This window comes from Hypomesus nipponensis, chromosome 28 (assembly GCF_054491055.1).
Source record: "Hypomesus nipponensis isolate SF chromosome 28, ASM5449105v1, whole genome shotgun sequence".
In the NCBI taxonomy this organism is placed as follows: Eukaryota; Metazoa; Chordata; class Actinopteri; order Osmeriformes; family Osmeridae; genus Hypomesus; species Hypomesus nipponensis.
In genome coordinates, this window is record NC_140388.1 from 5,560,001 (window position 1) to 5,578,989 (window position 18,989).

The 18,989-nt window shown below is 48.6% G+C and overlaps 1 protein-coding gene across 2 annotated transcripts; it reads right to left on the reverse strand.

Annotated features, from left to right (window-relative positions):
• Positions 1-3,053: 3,053 nt before the first annotated feature.
• cabp7a (calcium binding protein 7a) lies at positions 3,054-16,126 on the reverse strand. Of its 2 annotated transcripts, none has more exons than XM_084694983.1 (5): positions 16,018-16,126; positions 5,231-5,374; positions 4,778-4,890; positions 4,239-4,389; positions 3,054-3,181 (listed from the first exon to the last, which is right to left on the reverse strand). In XM_084694983.1, the coding sequence occupies exons 1-5, from the start codon at positions 16,124-16,126 to the stop codon at positions 3,054-3,056; spliced, it is 645 nt and encodes a 214-aa protein (XP_084551109.1). The 2 variants fall into 2 exon arrangements, with proteins under 2 accessions (XP_084551109.1, XP_084551108.1); XM_084694982.1 differs by having other exon boundaries at positions 3,054-3,184.
• Between the last annotated feature and the right edge of the window lie 2,863 nt (positions 16,127-18,989).

Below are 18,989 nucleotides of genomic sequence, written 5' to 3' on the forward strand. Positions count from 1 at the left end.
AGAGGAAGAAAAAAAACCAGAGAATCTGAGCCTCCAATGTTATCGTGTCACACTGTCCCGATCACGCTGTAACTCTGCACAGTTCCTGGTCGCCACGACGGACACAGATTCATACAGCAGTCGTGGTCGAGTCGATGTAGCTTTATTAATGTGAAATAGCTTTCCACGGACGTGAGAGGGTGAGGACACGTCATGTCACAGGTTTGCGTATTTTGAGCTAGATTCATGGAGTCACAAGTTGATCACATTTCCCAGCTAGACCTAGATACAGTACAATTAATGGAACTCTAACATTCAGTAGACGATCAACATTGTCATATAACATTATTATAACATGAGCATTGTTTTATGTATCCGTAAAAAGAAAATAAATATTTGATCGGTTTATACATTGTACACTTTTCTTTGATAATAAAAACATGTTTCAAGAGAAACATGCATGTAAACGCGTGATGCCATAGGTCCTAAGTGGATAAGGCAAAAAATCAAATCACAGGACTACATTTCCCACAGTTCCCGACAACAGAGAAGGTCATACCTCTCTCGGCTGCCATCCAGTTAGAGCACTTGAGTTTTTAATTCTCATGTTTCAAAACACACACAGTGAAAGACAGTCAAGCTTTTCAAATGAGTCATCGGAGATGAATGGGGCACAGTCATAGAAGTCAACAGTTTTGCTGTGTCCTGACATTCTTTATTAAAGTGCTAAAGAAAGAACGAATATTCTAGCTGTCTTTATTTTTATCACTGAAGCTGTGCCGTTTTTTTTTATTTCGTTCTGGTCTCTCTCTCTCTCTCTTTCATCCCTTTGAGGCTGTGAAACTCGTGACAAATAGCTCAGAAGGAGCAGATAATTGTTATCCCTTCTGGCCCTGAGCGCAAGGGGTAATCAGAACTCCATCTCTCTCCTCTGATCTCCTATATTTGCAGGGCCCACATACAAAGTGGCCACCAGTGAAGTTAAACGGGGAAAGTAATATCCATGTATGAAGTGTCTCCAACCGCCAAATGAATCTCGCAACACAAGCGAGGGGTATTTCAGACCCATGGTCAGGTCGTTTGTCTTTTTTCAGACTTTTTTTTCGCGACTCGAAAAAGGAGAGGCGGTTGCTGTTTTTTTGTTTCCATAACAACATGCGGTGGTCAAAAATGGAACTACTTTAAACGGTATCACCATCTTCTGCGAAACTGCAAATTACAGCCAAAAGAAAGACAGCATAGTTCCTTTCTTTAAAGAGACTACGTGGGTAGTGTTTAGTTACAGAGGCTGCTGATTATTTTTGAAAACAATCACAAATAGGGACACGCTGGTCTTGACGCAGTGGTTAGCGAGCCTCTTTCTGGTCAGGTCTGGAATAGTCTGGAGTTTCAACAGCAATCCTCAATAGTCAGTAGGCTAAAACAGTTCTAATTACAGCATAACTCATTACTCAGCATTAAGTAAAGAGCTCATGAATACAGCATTACTCAATGCTCATTAGCCTACTTAGTAAAGCGGTAATTGATACAGCCAAACTCATTCGTCTCAATAGTAGTAATACTCAATAGTCAGTGGGCTAATTAGTGACAGTAGCCTAGTACAGTAGGCCTATGTCTCGATACTAAATAAAGCAGTTAATGTGTGTTTCTCAATACTGAGTACTCAGTGAAGCGGTACGTATTTGTAGAACCCTCTCAGAATCTTTTCAGCTGCTTACAACCCCACCGCACCAGCCAGACACACCCTCGTCCAGTCAGAGCTTCCCGTCAACACGACCTCCGCTCCCCCCCCCCCCTTCTGAACATGTCTACAGACAGCAGGAAACCCACAATACTTTGGTAGATATATATACCGATGCATACGGAACGCCGGCACTGACAGAGGCTGACGGGGGGAAACGCAGGTGTGTTTTTTTTTTTACTTTATTGCAGAGGCTAAAACAAGCCATGTGACGTCCAGGCTTTGCAACGTGTCTGAGGTTTCCAAGGAGACGTGGTAGAAAAAACGAGTTTGTTGACAGTGTTGACGATAGCAGAGCTCTTTACGTCTGTTTCATGCATCAGGCATGTTTTTGTTTTCTTCGTACTGATATTGCTATGGTGTTGTCCCTCGCCCAGTTTTCTAACACTCATGCCAATAGACGGAGAGGTTGGCCTCCATTCTGAATGTGTCCAATGTCTGCTTATTCAATGCAGTGTATTGCTCGAAACAGCAACGTGTTAGAACTCACTGTGCCACACACAAGCACGAGATATTCCTTCACTTCCCTCCCAATAAAACCCTCTTATTGTATTATCACCTGTATTGTGCATATATGTAGAATTTGAGAGAGTCGTCTAACTTGGGTCGAATAGTATTTGACATCATTTCAAACACTTATTGAAACTCAACCGATAGAGCCAGTGAAATAGTAGAGTGCAAAAACGGTCAGTATGTGGAATTATTTCAGTTGGCCTTTCTCAGTTTCTGGCTGTGAGAGGGGGGGAGTGTCACAAGCTCAGTTGTCCAATAGGAGCAGAGGGTATGTCAATTAATTGGATAGCTGTCCTATAGGAGGAGAGGGTTGTGGGCTGCCGAGTACAACTTATAGAGCACACAATGACAGCCCTCTCCCAAGCTTATTGTAAACAGCCCTTCCATTCCTGCGGATGAAATATTCACCTTCATGATGCTGCTGTTGTCGTCGTCGCCGCACCACATCCTCAATACACAAGTTAGTCACAGTTGTTGATTAGTAATTTACACACCCTGATTCACAGTTACATGGATACACACAGATTAGAACCGTTACACGCGCGTCAAGACGACAGATACATCCATGCGGGTCATGCACAGATGGACACCCTCTTCCTGGCTCCCTGGGAAGAAGGGAAGGGGGGGGGGTGTTGGGGGAGAGAGGTCCCTCGAGAGTCACCGGGCCCTGTCAGAGAGGGTCCTTTAACGTTGTCTTGTGGCGCGGTCGTCCACGAAAGGTCTGTCGTTTTACATGTTGTCGTGTATGGGTCTGTTGTCTCAGTCTGTGGGGCCGGGTGGTGTCCGGCGCGCGGGGCCCCGTTGAGGTGGGGGTCCCCGTCTACTTCATGCCACTCCGCAGCACCTGGTTGGCCGCGATGAGCATGACGCTGATGATGAACGCGATGGCGAACGCACAGATCAGGCTCTTGCGCACGCAAGTCTGCTTGACCTGCTGCGTGGGACTGGCTGCTGGGATAGAAGAGGAGGAGGAGGAGGAGGTGGAGGAGGAGAGACGGGAGGAAGAGAAGGAGGAGGGACAGGAGGAGGAGGAGGAGGAGGAGGAGAGACGGGAGGAAGAGAAGGAGGAGGGACAGGAGGAGGAGGAGGTAGAGAAGGAGGAGGGTCAGGAGGAGGAGGAGGTGGAAGAGGAGGTGGAGGAGGAGAGACAGGAGGAAGAGAAGGAGGAGGGACAGGAGGAGGAGGAGGAGGAGGAGGTAGAGAAGGAGGAGGGTCAGGAAGAGGAGGAGGAAGAGAAGGAGGAGCAGGAGGAGGAGGAAGAGAATGAGGAGCAGGAGGAGGAGGGAGAGGAGGAGGAGGAGGAGGAGGAGGAGGAGGAGGAGGAGGGGGAGGAGGAGGAGGAGGAGGAGGGGGAGGAAAAGGGAGAGGAAGAGGAGGAGGAGGAGGAAGAGGAAGAGGAGGAGGGAGAGGAGAGGAGAAAGAGAAAAAAGAGAGGGGAGAGGATGAGGAAGAGCAGGGAAGAGAAAGTGGAGGAAGAAGAGGACAAGGATGAAGAGGAAAGAGGAAGAAGAAAAGAGAACCCTTTAATCTCAGCACCTGTGAGGTCATTGCCACACTCTGCTCACTTCGGTATTGGATTCAAATGAATGTCATACTGTCATTTCCAAATGAGAAATCTCATCACCAAACGTACACAAAAGTGAGCACAATCATTCCGGTTGAACACTGCTCGGAAATTGTTTTCACACCTGTACGGTACATAATTGCATCTAGATGACAACGTTGATTCGGCTTTCATCCAAACGAGATAACAAGTCGGTTTGAAACCTGAGAAGCATCGACAAGTAGAAACTGGATGCTAAGTGTGCTTTCTGCGCATGTGTATGTGTGCGAATGTACGTGTGTGCGTGTGTGCTGTATGTGAGTGTGTGTGAGATAGAGTGTATGTATGTGTGGGTGAGTGCGTGCGTGTGTATGGGGGGGGGGGCAGTACGTGGGTGTGCGTGCGAGTGAGAGTTTGTGTGTGTGTGTGTGTGTGTGTGTGTGTGTGTGTGGATTGTCTTACTGTCGATATCCACCTGACAGTCCTCAGGGTTCTCTATGTGGTTCTCCTCTGTCATGATGATGTTCTCGATGTCCTTCATGGTCAGGTGATCGCAGAACGTGTCATACAGCAGCCTCTTCAGCTCCTCCACGGTCAGCTTCTGCATGTCACACTGGACACACACACACGTACACACACGCCAATACACACCTGCATTTAGACACACGCGCGTTCACGCACGGACTAGAACGACTTTGTGCATGCCTATCCACATGTGAAGCCTACTGCCGTCAGCAATCTCGCATGCCTCGACGACACTGCCCTGTCAAAGTGGGTGTGGTCGTTAACGAGTTTGACGCGGTAGCCGCGAGCAACGCGCCCCCCGGCGCTCCCCGGGTGGCCCCGTCCCGCTCGCCGCGTCTGCCAATTAAATCTGTTTCCCTTTCAAGTCCACAGCGCTCCGCTGCTTAACGCGCGCCAGCCACACAGCCTGCCTCGTCAGTGACCCGTACCCTTGTCGCTCGTCAGCAGTCATGAGCAGGAGGGAGATCGGCGATTACCTTCCAGAAGACGGAGTCGAAGTCCGTGCCGTTGAACTTGTCGGGCACGCCGGCGGCGGTCAGTTTGGGCCCCAGCAGGGTGACAAACTCCTCAAAGTCCACCTGGCCGTCTCCTGGGGGAAGGGAGGAGGGGGAGGGGCTGGGTTTGGGCTGTCCTGGCGTCGTGTGTCGGTGGGTGGGTGCTTGAGGGTATGCGTGTTTGCCACTGTGTGTGTGTGTGTGTGTGTGTGTGCTTGTAAGTGTTTTGTGTGTGTGTGTTTGAGTACAATACAGTACCTGTGTGTGTGAATACACCGCATGTATGTGTGAGTGCAGTACTTATGTGTGTGCGCGCGTGTGTGTGAGTACACGATATGTGTGTGAGCTCAGTACGTGTGTGCGTGTACGTGTGTGTGTGTGTTCACTGTGTGTGTGTGTGTGTGTGAGTTCTGTGTGTGTGTGTGTGTGTCTCACCATCCATGTCCAGCCTCTGGATGATCACCTCCAGCTCCACCTCGTTGGGCATGTACCCCAGCGAGCGCATGGCCATGCCCAGCTCCTGCTTGGAGATGAAGCCGTTCCCGTCGCGGTCAAACACCTTGAAGGCCTCTCGGATCTCTACACACACACACACATGCTTTCTTAGATTTCCCCGACTAAACTTGATCATATCGGTTTCCAGTCATCTTTTCTGTTTCACTTGAAGAGTTTTCATTTCACATGCCCAACTCTGATAACTGATCATGTAAAACATGGATGTCAACGCCAACAGGAGAACAGCAGGCCATCCTCGGTAGATACCATCTCTACTTTGTTCCAGCGAGCCAGTTAGGTTTGATTTAGTGCGTCGGAAAAATCATCGTGTTCACATTGTCGATGATGAGGTTCAGTTCTTTGTAGGCCTTGTGGAGATGGGACAGAACGCCAAGCCAATGGCTTCAGACTGTAGATGATACTCGTAGAGAAGGCAAGACAAATAGAGGGAAAATACGCCTCTAGATTTGACTGGGATTCGGGGTGAGGTTAGACTATGAATGAAGCTGAAGAGAGCCAAAGCTGCTTTGGTGTAAATGTATTCAGAAGGACTTTTGTAGATGCATGAAGACGGATGATAGCGGGTGTGCCCCTCCTTTATGTGAACAGCCCTGTAGTCGTGGCAGTATTGACAACCTTTGACAGAGAAGCTATTCAAATCAGTGGACAGAATGATTTGACACAGCAATCCAACGTATCCAATCCCCTCACAACTTTAATTGTGATACGCTCTGATTATACAAACAGTAGATGGAGAAGATGGACGGATGGATCCTGCTTGGCTGATATTGCTGGATGTGAATGGGGAAGCTTGTGGCCAGAAGCCGCAGCTGCATTTTCTTCCAATACCGTTGTAGGAAATCAACAGAAGTGCAAGGAGTGTCTGTGATGACAGGCTGTGCTTCATTTTCAACATAATATGCTGCCATGGTTCCCGGAAATCGTTTATTTTCTTTGGGGACACGGACAAAATAGGGAAACAGGACACGATGCGGAGCAGGCACACAGCTATCATAGATTACGCACACACACACACACACACGTATATATTTATATATATATATATATACACACACACAGGGCGGAACAGACATGATTATTTTCCACTGGTCTGTTTTCCCTGTTCTCCTCTCCCGATGTCACACTGGAGGTGAAGTATAAATCGCAGAGGGCCACCAGAAACATCTCTGCCTGTCTCTGACTGAGGACCTGCTGTTTATACAGTAATGACAGGTTCACCTCCTCCTGGGGTCTCCACGTGCGCCTGTACAGAGCGCTGCGGAGCACAGGGTGAGGAGCGCTCCATCTCCTTCTCTCAGGAGAAGACCTCTTTCCAGGGAAGCGGAAACGCTTTCAGCAGTCGCTCGGTCTCAGCAAAGCTTTGGTTAACGACAAAAGGCCATCGAGGAAAGGGGGGGAACGTTGTTTCGTTCTGCTCTGGTATCTGCTGGAGAGGTAATCCATAACCCTGGCGTTCTGAGCTCCAGTAGCAACCTCGACCTTCCTTCAGAGCTGGAAAGGAATCCCTTTTGGATGGAAACTGTTTGAGCCGTTTGACAGGCCGTTGTTCACGTCTATAGCCAGAGTTTTCTGAAACGCGATATCTGTAACCATTAATCGGGGCGTCCAAAAAGGCCGCTTTAGAAATTAAGACGGACTAAGAATAGCCTTTTCCTCAGAACAGAATCCTACAGAGACGACACACACACTTTAAGTGCTCTTCAAACGAACTGTACTAATCTCCCTCCGACAGCTTCCACTTCTTTTTGTGACCACGCGAGTCACAGCACTAAACCGATAGAGCGATAGCGCTCCATCATAATTGTCCCCACGAGAGATTACAAAAAAAATCAAGGTTTCTTTTTTTTCGACTCGGCCAAGAGAGGAGAAACCACGTTCTCTTGCACATGTATGCCCTGACACGTGAGCTTATTGTGGTAGAACAATTCTCCATCTATCTGTTGGAATGAAACAAAAGGGTCTTATTTAAACGTGATGAAAAGAGAAGACGGATGTCTATTGTGAGACCGGAGGAGAGAGAGAGTTCTGTGGTGAGATAGGGAGAGAGAGGTGTGAGGTGAGATCGGGAGAGAGAGAGTTCTGTGGTGATATAGGGAGAGAGAGGTGTGAGGTGAGATCGGGAGAGAGAGAGTTCTGTGGTGATATAGGGAGAGAGAGGTGTGAGGTGAGATCGGGAGAGAGAGAGTTCTGTGGTGATATAGGGAGAGAGAGGTGTGAGGTGAGATCGGGAGAGAGAGAGTTCTGTGGTGATATAGGGAGAGAGAGGTGTGAGGTGAGATCGGGAGAGAGAGAGTTCTGTGGTGATATAGGGAGAGAGAGGTGTGAGGTGAGATCGGGAGAGAGAGAGTTCTGTGGTGAGATAGGGAGAGAGAGGTGTGAGGTGAGATCGGGAGAGAGAGAGTTCTGTGGTGAGATAGGGAGAGAGAGGTGTGAGGTGAGATCGGGAGAGAGAGAGTTCTGTGGTGAGATAGGGAGAGAGAGGTGTGAGGTGAGAGCGGGAGAGAGAGGTCTACGCTGAGATTTGGAGAGAGGTGTGGATTGACGTTGAGAGAGGGCCATGGAGGATGACATGTGATAAGATCACTTAATAATCATGCAGATTCTCCTGACACAGGGACCCCGAACATCAGATATCTCTATAGCCCTGTCCAACCATCTGTCAATACTCCTGTATTGTCTGCAGGGTGACAATCTGCCTCTGTGAATGAACACAGCTATCTGAGTTTGCCGGACTCATTTCCTTGGTGCCGCTGATTGCTTCTGATCCTGAACTAAACGAGTCGGATGTCCTTTCTCTAGTGTCTGACAGGCACCAGAGCAGCACCCTCTGCTTCTCTCCCCTGACATCACGGAAGATCTTTCTTTTATTTGCACACAGTGGCATTTACTTTGAAGTGAAAAGGTGTTTGGAGGGCTTCAAAGACCAGGTGTCCGTCTCCTGGGGGTTTCTATCGGCAATGGGTGCTGGGATGAAAGCTCAAGGGAAGATCTGGAGTTTGAGGGTAATACATCTGAAGTTTAACCTCCAAACAGAACGATGCTCTGGTCATTGATCTTCAAGTTGACTGCCTTGTAATGGTGCACTGTTTGTTACTGTGGAGAACTGAGTCTCGACAACTTAGGGCAAACTCGACAGTATAGCTTCGAAACTTTTCGTTTGGAAGAAAACCTCTGTTGAAAGGATAATATTCACAGAAACCAACCGGAAAATATATTTTATTTGCGTTTCTTCCCCTCCAGTTTTAGCATGAGAGGCAACAAAGTAACCTGCACATCCAATCGAATCTGGGTCTTGCATGCACTAATTCAAAAACGTTTTGTCGAATCCATTTTACAAAATGAAAACACCCCACATGGGAAACACTGATTGGATTTGCTCAAATGCTCCTTTTCTCCATATCATTTCTGTCGCTCAGTTCAACTGTGATAATGACCTGCAGCGCGCCATGTAAGTCTCACACATGTTGAGGCTTTTTCAAGAGCGTCCAGAAGAAACAGCGTTGCCTGTAATCCTCACCGTGCCTCCGAGACAGGGAAGCTAGCCCAGCTCTCCATCTTCTCCCTCCTCCTCTCGCAGACCTGGAACTGTTCTCAATAGAACACCCTTAAAAACCTCAACCTCCAGCATCCACAACATCTCCTCGCTCCGACGGTGCGCGTGCGTGCGCGTCGGTGCGCGTGCTCCTGTAAGTGTTGGGCATATCAAATCAAATCAAGAGCCACAGTAGCGTCGATCCGCCTCGCTTTACGCTGGGGGCCTTACTGTACAGGGGCACCTGGGGGTGGGGGGCGTACTGTACAGGGGCACCTGGGAGATGCGAAGTCTTCGTAGCATCGCCGGACCGTGGCAAAGCTCAGGAGAACCCTGGAGGCGCTCAGGCGAGGATGCTGCCAGGTCTGAGGAAACGGCAAAACCTGGCACGACAGACTCTCTCCTACAACTCTCATGATGCAGCATCTGTTCTCAGGTTTCTAGAGCGTTCTCAGGTTGGCAGCGTGCTCTAACACCTGATAACGCGAGGCTCAACCGGCAGAAGGGAAGTCCCTTTTAAAAAAGAGTATACGTTCTCATTTTCTTTTCAAAGCCAGTTTTATTCCTGCTGACAGAAATCCCCAATGCGTTAGTCCGTGTTGTCTCATCCCCTTTCAGAGGAATATAAACTTTGATCCAAATGCCCGTAGCTTTCGAAGCTGAAGCGTTTGTCCGTGCAGATATCAAACAGAGATTCTCCACAGCCTCCAGGCCACAGCTGGGATTCACCCTGAAAGGTCAGAACAGAACAGACTCCATGCATCCAAACAGAGCTGCTCGTAGACCTGCAGTCTGCAGTCCCTGAGGGAAACCTGTCCACACAAGCTTGGACGAATGTAAATAACATTTTGATTGATTGCCGTGCACACAAACATTACATGATGTGCAATACAGTGATTGGACATCCCGCTGCAGTTCATTGAAGGGACACCCATTGTTATTCTGGAAGAGCGAGACAGTGTTGCTAGGACAGAGAAGTGCTTCGCCCTCCAGAGCACATCACAGTTCATTTCACAGGTAATAAAGTCTGCCGCATCCAGTCCTTCATTGCGATCGATCAAAACAGAAATAAAGGATTTAACCCAATCTAAACTGGCACCTTCACCATCGCTCTCCGTGAAACTCATAGATTTCCCCTTTCTGGCCCAAACAGGCTTCTATCAGACAGTTCGACTCAATCAAAGTGGCTTTGTATCGTATTAAATAGATGTGTCGAAAGCAAGGTTTCAAATCCGCTGTTGGAAAGCTTCTGTCAACAGCAGAGGATCAGAAGCGGGGGGCAGACGTTCTCCAGTGGAGTAGAGACCCTCACCTCCAGAGACAGAAGACACGGGCTGCTTGTCTCTCATCCGTGAGCCTCTCCGAGCACGGCCCAGAATCCCATCTTCATCCCCCCTCGATGTCAAGTCTGCCTTTTTGCTTGGCAGAAATGACAGACGATGACTGCAAATTGAAATGGGTCGAGCCCAGGGTGGCTGTCACAAAAGCCCCTCCGTCTCAGGCTAATATGGTGGGAGTCAGGTGGCTGAGCGGTTATGGAATCGGGCTACTAATCAGAAGGTTGCTGGATCGATTCCTGGAAGTGCCAAATGACGTTGTGTCCTTGGGCAAGGCACTTTACCCTACTTGCCTCGGGGAATGTCCCTGTACTTACTGTAAGTTGCTCTGGATAAGAATGTCTGCTAAATGTAATATGAAGCTGTCTGGGATTGTGTCTTTATTGATGTATTTCGAAAGGATTGAAGCCGAGGAGGACGTCTTCAGCAGGTGCCGTGGCACACAGTGTTTACGGCGTGAGAGATAGACACCCTGTGGTTTGGGTAAACAGAATGTTCTCTCCGGGTGGTCATTTATCTCCATATCTGGTTCATTTTCCAGTCTTCCCTCTCTCCTGCCATCCCTCCATGTTTTCACCACCCCCCCCCCCACCTCTGTCTTCCTCTCCGTTCTGTAGCCTCTCTGCAGCTGCTCTGTCACTTTCGCAGACTACTCCGAAGAAAGCAAGTCAGTCAGGCAGCTGGGAGGAAACGTAGCTATTCCAGAACAGGCACAGAGCCTGCATCACTGCCCGACACCCTCTGCGTTCATGTCTCGTCTATCGTGGTCAAGTTGGCTTTGGGGAAAGAGTGAGACGTGGTTTCTGGTGATATCTGAGGAGAACATATTGTCGCCTCTGACTCACTATGGGATGGCAGGGCTTCATCGTCTGCTCGCTTTGTTCGCGCTCACAAAGGGGGGCTGAGTTTCGGACGGGCATTTGAGGAAGACTCCTCGTATTGGAGGGGGCTTGACAGACAAAAGGAAACGGGATGGCTGCATGTGGCCCGGAGAAAGAACACTTCTCGGATTTCATAGTCAAACGCAGCCCTGAACACAGGCCAACACAGGCCAACGCTGCCCTGAACACAGGCCAACACATTCCTGAACACAGCTCTACACTGCCCTGAACACAGCCCAAACACCAACCTGAACACAGCCTAAACATTATAAACACAGCCCAACACCACCCTGAACACAGCCCAACACATGCTGATTGGTTATTCTTGCAGTGTTATTGTCGGTCTCATCATGGCAGCATATGTTTTCCAGGGGTGGTGTTTGACCCTGTGAAAGTACACCCCCACGACACCCACAGATCCTGCACGTTATGAGCATCATTTGGTTCTTGCTGTCCATAAGCAGGAGTCTTAAAATATCTTCATTTGTATTCACTTTATTCACTCCAAGAGTTTCTGTAGAAATGGAAGGCAACCTCCAGCCCTTCAGGCTCTGGGATTTCAGGATTGCTTTCTGCAGCCAGATGGAGTCTTGCTGCCTGTTTAACTTTAGCAGCAACATCCACCATGACCGTGCAGCCTGTTACAGCTACATCTACCTTGGTCTTACAGCCTGTTACAGCTATGGCTACCATGGTCTTACAGCCTGTTACAGCTATATCTACCATGGTCTTACATCCTGTTACAGCATCATCTACCACGACCTTGCAGCCTGACCTTGCAGCCTGTAATAATTGACGTATACAAGGTTCAGTGTTTTTCAGGAAAAACGTACCGATAGTTGTAGCTACAGACTGTTGGAGGAACATTTATCCTTCACATGCTTCATTACCCTCTGCTCCTCGTCCCTTTGTCCATATTCTGGAAACGATTTACTTATTAATCTGTTCACTTCCTGTTAGCTACAACTCTGCTTCCTGTCTCTTGAGGCAGTAGCTTGCATCTGTGGAGATTATAAAACAAACAGCGCCATCACGCCACAAAGCAGCCACTTTGAAAATGGTGACGATTAAAATCGGCACTTTGTTGTGATTGGTCTTTCAAATACGTTCAAGGAGGCTCCGGCATGTAGAAGTAAGTCAGCAGCAGGGTGACAAGTAAACAATTGCTTTTGTGTGTCGGACCGCAGAAAGCCTGTCTAGGCAGCATGGGAACTGATGGTCTCGAACAGAACCCTGAGTTCAGGGTAACGAGACGCTATCTGACTCCGCTGAGAGACCTGTTTTTCATTCTTTGTAGCTTTTTCTTTTAAGAGCTTGGGTTTAGTGTTGATACATATGTTTTTTTTTACAGCCCCTTATAACATTGAATGTCGATCTGTTTGTTATGCTATTTTAAATATAATTGGCATGTGTTTTGGACAGGAAATGTTCCGCCCACTTCCTGGTTGGCCTGTGTGGGAGGTGTTTGAGATGACTATACATTACTGGGAGCAACCAAACCAACCAACCCCCATGTGTAGGAGGGCAGGCAGAAAACTCCTCGATTGGCGTTCCTATCGTTTTCCATTACAGTATTTGAACCATGACACACACACACACACACAAACACACATCACGTAGGCACTCATACATACGTACACACACGTACCCACACAAACACCGTCTTATCTTGGTCAAAGAAACTGAAATGGCATTCTGTTCAATTACAGCGTGTGACAGCATTCTAAAGTACCAGGAGAATGACCACAGCGACTGGTTCCCTAGTGTCCAGGCTGGTAATTGAAAATCTGGTTCCTGGCTGTGTGTCATTAGGTCTCTGGTCTCCCCCGCCGACCCTCCCTTCCCTCCCTCCCTCCCCTCGCTGGTCTCACGCACCTCCCTGTGTCTCTGCAGATCCAGCTGCTCTGTGGCCAGTCTCAGGCCTTGCACTTGCACATTTCATACATTGAACATCTCAGACCATTAGAGGCAGAAAGATGTTCCCTGTCCGCCCCCCCCCCCCCCCCACCAGAGCCAAGCCAGGGTCCAGCAAGGGCTGGCCTTCATTTACAACTTTACTGACATGATGCTGTTACTGTGACATGGAGTACACAATCAGAGTATAAATATTTCCTTCTATTTTCCAATGGTCATATAAGTACTGTAAGGATAGCTGTATCAGTAACGTCAACACCATTTAGGATTGTCAAATTCTCATCGCTTCTGCATTCACTCTCCACCTCACGTACCCCCAACACACACACACACACACACACACACACTCCTGGTGTGAATCCAACCATCCAGGCAGTGATGTGTGGGAGTAAGGGGTTGAGCAGCTCAGTTTACTGTGAAATAAACTGGCTGCTCGGAGCCGAAACCTTCATCTGATCTCATTAGACCGGCTCTAAATGACAATGAGACTGGCGGAAAAGCCTGGGGCTGTTGTAAATGAAAAGAGGCTTGGAAAAAGAAATGAAAACACAGAAAGCAGAGATCCAGATGCAACTTTCATCCGAACCTCCCCTCGGATCTCCAGGGGAGACCGACGGGGGGAACGAGACGTCGACGTGAGGCCCCGGACACGGCGGTGTGTGTGCACGCTCTCGAAAGGGTGGCTGCTCTGAAGCCAGAACGCACTCTCTCTTTCTCTTCCTTTCTTTCATTCTTTCTTGCCCTCTGTTTCTCTTGCGCACTCTCTCTCTTGTTCACAGTCTCGTCTATCCCTCTCTCCGACACACTTTTTCTATCTTCTATGCTCTCTCTCTTTGTCTCTGTCTCTCTCGAGGAGGGGGAAGAGCGAGAGATGATGTATGCGAGAGGAATGCTAGATTTGTGCAGATGACACCACAAACAGCACAGCTACATGCTGGTCCCAGCCAAGCCTGTCTGGTTGGCTGCCTGTCTCCAGACCAGCGGAGGCTGCTACCCTGCATGATCCCCTGGGCTCACATTCACTCATCTCTGCATGCCGGAGGGTGGAGGGGTTGGAGCAGGCACGGCAGGACTCCCAGGCCTGGTCCAGAACCACGGCATGAGGCGACATGCTGTCTGCTGGAGTCAAAGCCGTGAGATGAGTGTTAGGATGGCATTGGCTGCAGCTGCTGGAATTTGAAATCCATCCATACCTGAATTGACTCATCTTCCGTATTCAGCTTGAATTCTCAGCCAGCTTTTCTAATTGAAATCAGCTTCAGCACTGATAGGCTTTTCAGTGCCAGCCTTGTGTGATTGTGTGTCCGCATACGTGTGTGTCCTTGCGCCCGTGTGCCTTTCTCTGTGTGTGTGTGTGTGTGTGTGTGTGTGTGTGTGCATTGTTTCCAGTGTTTGCCTTTGTGACTGCTTGCCTTTGAGAAAGAGAGAGAGAGAGAGAGTGGAAGAAAGAAAGAGAGAAGCAAATAGAGAGAGAGAGAGAGAGAGAGAGAGAGAGAGAGAGAGAGAGAGAGAGAGAGAGAGAGAGAGAGAGAGAGAGAGAGAGAGAGAGAGAGAGAGAGAGAGAGCGAGAGAGAGAGAGAGAGAGAGAGAGAGAGAGAGAGAGAGCGAGAGAGAGAGAGAGAGAGAGAGAGAGAGAGAGAGAGAGAGAGAGAGAGAGAGAGAGAGCGAGAGAGAGAGAGAGAGAGAGAGAGAGAGAGCGAGAGAGAGAGAGAGAGATTGCATGTGTGTGTGTCTGTTGACCCTGCATACATGTGTGTGCATGGTGCATGCCGTGGTGTGTGTCCTCAGGTCCTCAAGTCATTCCTGCACCAGTACCATGATCCGTCTCCGGACCGGAGCACTTGTACATGACTACCTGCCGCCGTCCAGGCTGATATTCAATCACCACCACGTTCCCAAACCCCGACACCTTGGAGCTCAGCATCAATGTCATACTCATACAACTGTCAGTCAAATATTGGATTTCGGTTGTGCATACTGACATTTTTCCTCCTTTCAACCAACCAAAAATCAACCAAACAATTCTGAGATGTATTCATGGTGCACGTTTGGCTCAGCATTGTGTCCACTCAGGCTCCTATAGTTCACCGCTGGCTTCGTATTTACATCTTATCTCAGTATACAAATTGAATTCTGTATTATCCTTTATTTGGATTCCTCCCTGGAGATCAATAAAGTTTGAATGGACTTGAAGCTGTCATTAAACAGTTGTTCTCTAAAGCTTTGACAGATGTCAGAGGTGTGCTGCAGTGAGGTGGACGAGACCACCGCAGCCCTACTCTGTCACAACACCAGCTCTCTGACATTACAACTGGATGATCATGCATGAGAAGTCTAATAATGTATGCTGATGCATGATGATGTGTTGTGCGCATGGGTGAGTGAGAATGTATGACTCAAAGATTACGGCACTGGCTCATGTAAACAGTAACATTAAATCACTGGTATACTCAGAGCTGGATTGCGGTAAGAACATGCCCCTATACCGTGACGAGGAGTTACCGCTGCTCCTCCTCATGAATAGTGTGTGACTGCATTGTCAACAAAACAATTCTCAGAGCTGACAGACATGTTCATTATGCGGCACTACTGTAGGTCACACCCACCATGAGTTCCGAGTTTCACTCATAGATATTCTACTTCACATGCACACATATGTTAATGCTATTTTTAACCGTGGGAAGCTTTTTAGGCTGTTTTCTCCCGTACGATACAGCGGGAAATTAACCTTTTTGATGGCATGTAACTTAATAAGCTTCAGTGACTGAAACGAGAGCTATTCAGTGATACTACACGTTAGCGCGGGTGTATGAGGGGACACTGCATGCGCCAAAAAAGATACTACAATGCACGAGGAAAAGAACCCCGTGCCTCAACAGCTCGTGCGGCGCTGGCCATGGTGCTGGCCGCGCACTTGTCTGAACTCCGCGAGCCAGAAGTAGGTTTAAACTCCCCAGGTTGACGACAATGATTAACAAACATATACCACACTTCATACAGTTTATTGTTTACCACCCTTTATGGTCAGTTAAGCATTCTCACCCTCGACTTCATCCTCGGGCAGGTTGACCGGGTCGCGGTAGGCGAGGATGTCCGGAATGGTGCACACACCCCGATACATCAAGGTGGAGGTGACTGGGTGCATAGGCATGGCTGCGGTGTCTGGATCCCACCTGCTCCCTGGTCCTCATATAGTTATGTGGATGGACGGCGGGTCACAACTTTCCCCGACTTCCACTTCTACAGAGACTCTGGTTGAATCCACGGGGAAGACGCGCAGGGGATCCAGGTCCAGGGGGACGGCAATTCCGTTTTAGATCCACAAATATCAACCTGTCTCTGATAAAGATACGCAATAACTGCAGGTGAAGACGGCTCTTTGTAAACTTGACGTTGCAACGCTGGTTGATTTGGGTAGCCTATGGTGGACTTGTTGATATTACGCATGAAGTCCGTTTTTTTCAAATCCTGAATATTTGTCTGGGTTCAAGATGAATAATCACGGACGCACAGGAGCTGTCTAGGTCTGAACCTTCAGCAGATTATACATTGGACGTTTTCTTCCCTATCGCGTAGACTGGTCAGCAATCTCGAGTTCTCTTTCCAAATCACGGACTCCACCACGGACAAGCATTAACACAAGGATTTTCGTTTATCCACTTGTTGGATTTGTGCGCGAGACAGGCATCTCTGTCCCTCAACTCTTCATTGAGCTTTTAAATTAGAGAAATTCAAGTGATTGGAGTCATCGAATTAAAGAGTTTGATTGAGGTGAAGGTTGTAGTCTAATTGTCTCATGTCTGAAAAGCAAGATGTGTCAGATCGTAGGAGCTCTCACCCGATACGCGAGTTCTGCGCGCGGACGCCTCGTTCGCCCTTATTTGTTCACAGTACAGTGGCGCGTTTCCATTTTCAATTCCCTCTTGGTCCCGCGCAGGTGATCGAGCAGGCTTTGCCTTGTGAGCGGCAGCGCTGTGTGATGTCCAGTTTCTCTCTGTCTTACAAACGCTCGCGCATACACTCCGGGCTCCTGTGTGTGTGTGTTCATCTCTCTTGGTGTTCATTCTATATGCTGCTCTGCACGCGCACTAAATCCTGGTATCCACAGCCACGCGCTCCACCGGCACAGGAACAATGAAAGGTGTGATTGATGACCTAGATGCTCAATGAACGGATATTTTCCCCCTGGCATCTCTAGCTAATATAAATTAATATCATATAATCCGGTGCTTTAATTTACGCTCCAAGCGTGGCCGCTGACCACGAGCCATTGTAAAACCCGTCAGTAAAATAATGTGAGGATTTAAGTGGGTGTAACAGTAATGTTGAGTAGGCTACATTTACAAGACATGATAGATCATATTCGGTGTTTTGAAATGCCGCAAATGTACTGTGTGCTAAAGTGTTCTGCAAGTTGCAAGTGTGCATGTGTGTGGGTGTGTGTGTGTGTGTGTGTGTGCGTGTGTGTGTGCGTGTGTGTGTGTGATGAGTTCATGCCTTCCTGAATCATGTAGGAGATCAATCCACATACACGCTGAGTATTGCAGGGGAGGAAGGCATTTTCGCCTAGTCACAAGAAGTATAAGCTATATTTTTACAAACCGTTTATGCTGTCTCTCCAACTGACAGTGTCCCCATTGCCTTACCACTAATTCTCTCTCTCTCTTTCTCTCTCTCTCTGCTAAATGAATACATTATAACTAATGTAAGAAGCCTATTGGGCCTCTGATAGGGTGACTTAGTTTTATTCCAATTTAACTTCAACACAATTTATATTCTAGATTCAGCTGAAATGACACTACTGTGATTCTGAGTTCAGCTCGATGTACAGCTAAACTCTGCTAGCAGGGGTCTCTGCCAGTTCCTACCAGGTTAGGTGATGACAGCTTGACTCTGCATATTTAAAGCCCTTCATTCGTCGCTCAGCTCCCAGACAGATGCTCCCCAGAGAGGAGAGGCTCGCAGGATCCTGACAGGGCCTTCCCCCCCCCCCCCCCCTCTCTCTCTCTCTCTCTCTCTCTCTCTCTCTCTCTCTCTCTCTCTCTCAGGTCTGTACAGGTCTGTACCCATTGAAAAGCTGGGGACCCATGGTCTGCGGTTGGTTGTCGTGGCACGAGCGAGCCCTGTCCGGTAAGGGGGTCTGGCCCTGAATGTCAATCTCCTACTGGAGCAAATCACCTCTTTTTTACATTCAGCCCATGTCCCTGGCCGTGACCCAGCCAGGAAACCACAGTGGGAGTAAATAATGGACCACACAAAGACGTATTCAGCTGCTTGAGGATTAGACCTGGAGCACTGGAGGCCTGCAGGTAGGGGGATAAGATAGGAGGAACAATACCTACTTCCTCCCCTCCACCAACCACGAAACTGGCCATCTCTACATTCTGTTTGCCTGCTCAAGTCTTTTTCCCGACAGAATCAGCCTGGTGAGGCTGGCTGTGCTGGCTATCCAGTTCTCTGTAATGCAGTCTGCAGTGTGTGTGTGTGGATGGAAATGTTGTGTTCGACTAAAGAGACCATCAGGCACACATCAGTGAGTGAGCACACACAGCCCTTAGCCCCAATTAGGAATCCCGCTGCCTGTCCCACTTCAGTCTTCTCCGTGCACTTGAAAGTCTGTCCAGTCTTTCTGATGCTCACTTCTGGCCAAGCACGCCCATGTTTTAAAAGCTGGTGCTCGAACCACAGTGGTTCAGACCAGTCAGTGTCTTATGACGAACTACTGGCAGCTATGGGCACAGGTTGAAGTTAGCCCGTGATCGACAGATGGTTCATCCAATCCCCTTGCCAAGTTTGGAAAGTGCCTGCCCTTTTCCAAACCGTTACCAAGGACGACTTCCCGGATGGAGAATGGTTGCGTAACAAACCATTTTGGCGAGTCAGGCGGGTGGACGACATGAAAAGAGACGGAGAGAACTGCCCACAGGACCAACTGGAGAGGTGTGCGAGGTGAGAGGACTGAGAGGTCAAGCCACGTCTGGATGCAGAAGTGCATAGAGGAGTGGCAGCAGCAA

Bases quoted from the DNA above. Each gene is read 5' to 3' on its own strand.
- cabp7a (XM_084694982.1), bottom strand. From the start codon at position 16,126: ATGCCTATGCACCCAGTCACCTCCACCTTGATGTATCGGGGTGTGTGC. The intron at 4,891-5,230 runs GTGAGACACACA...CCCTTCCCCCAG, and splicing joins CCAGAGGCTGGACATGGATG to GAGACGGCCAGGTGGACTTT. The intron at 3,185-4,238 runs GTAAGACAATCC...CTTCTATCCCAG, and splicing joins CTGTCAGGTGGATATCGACA to CAGCCAGTCCCACGCAGCAG.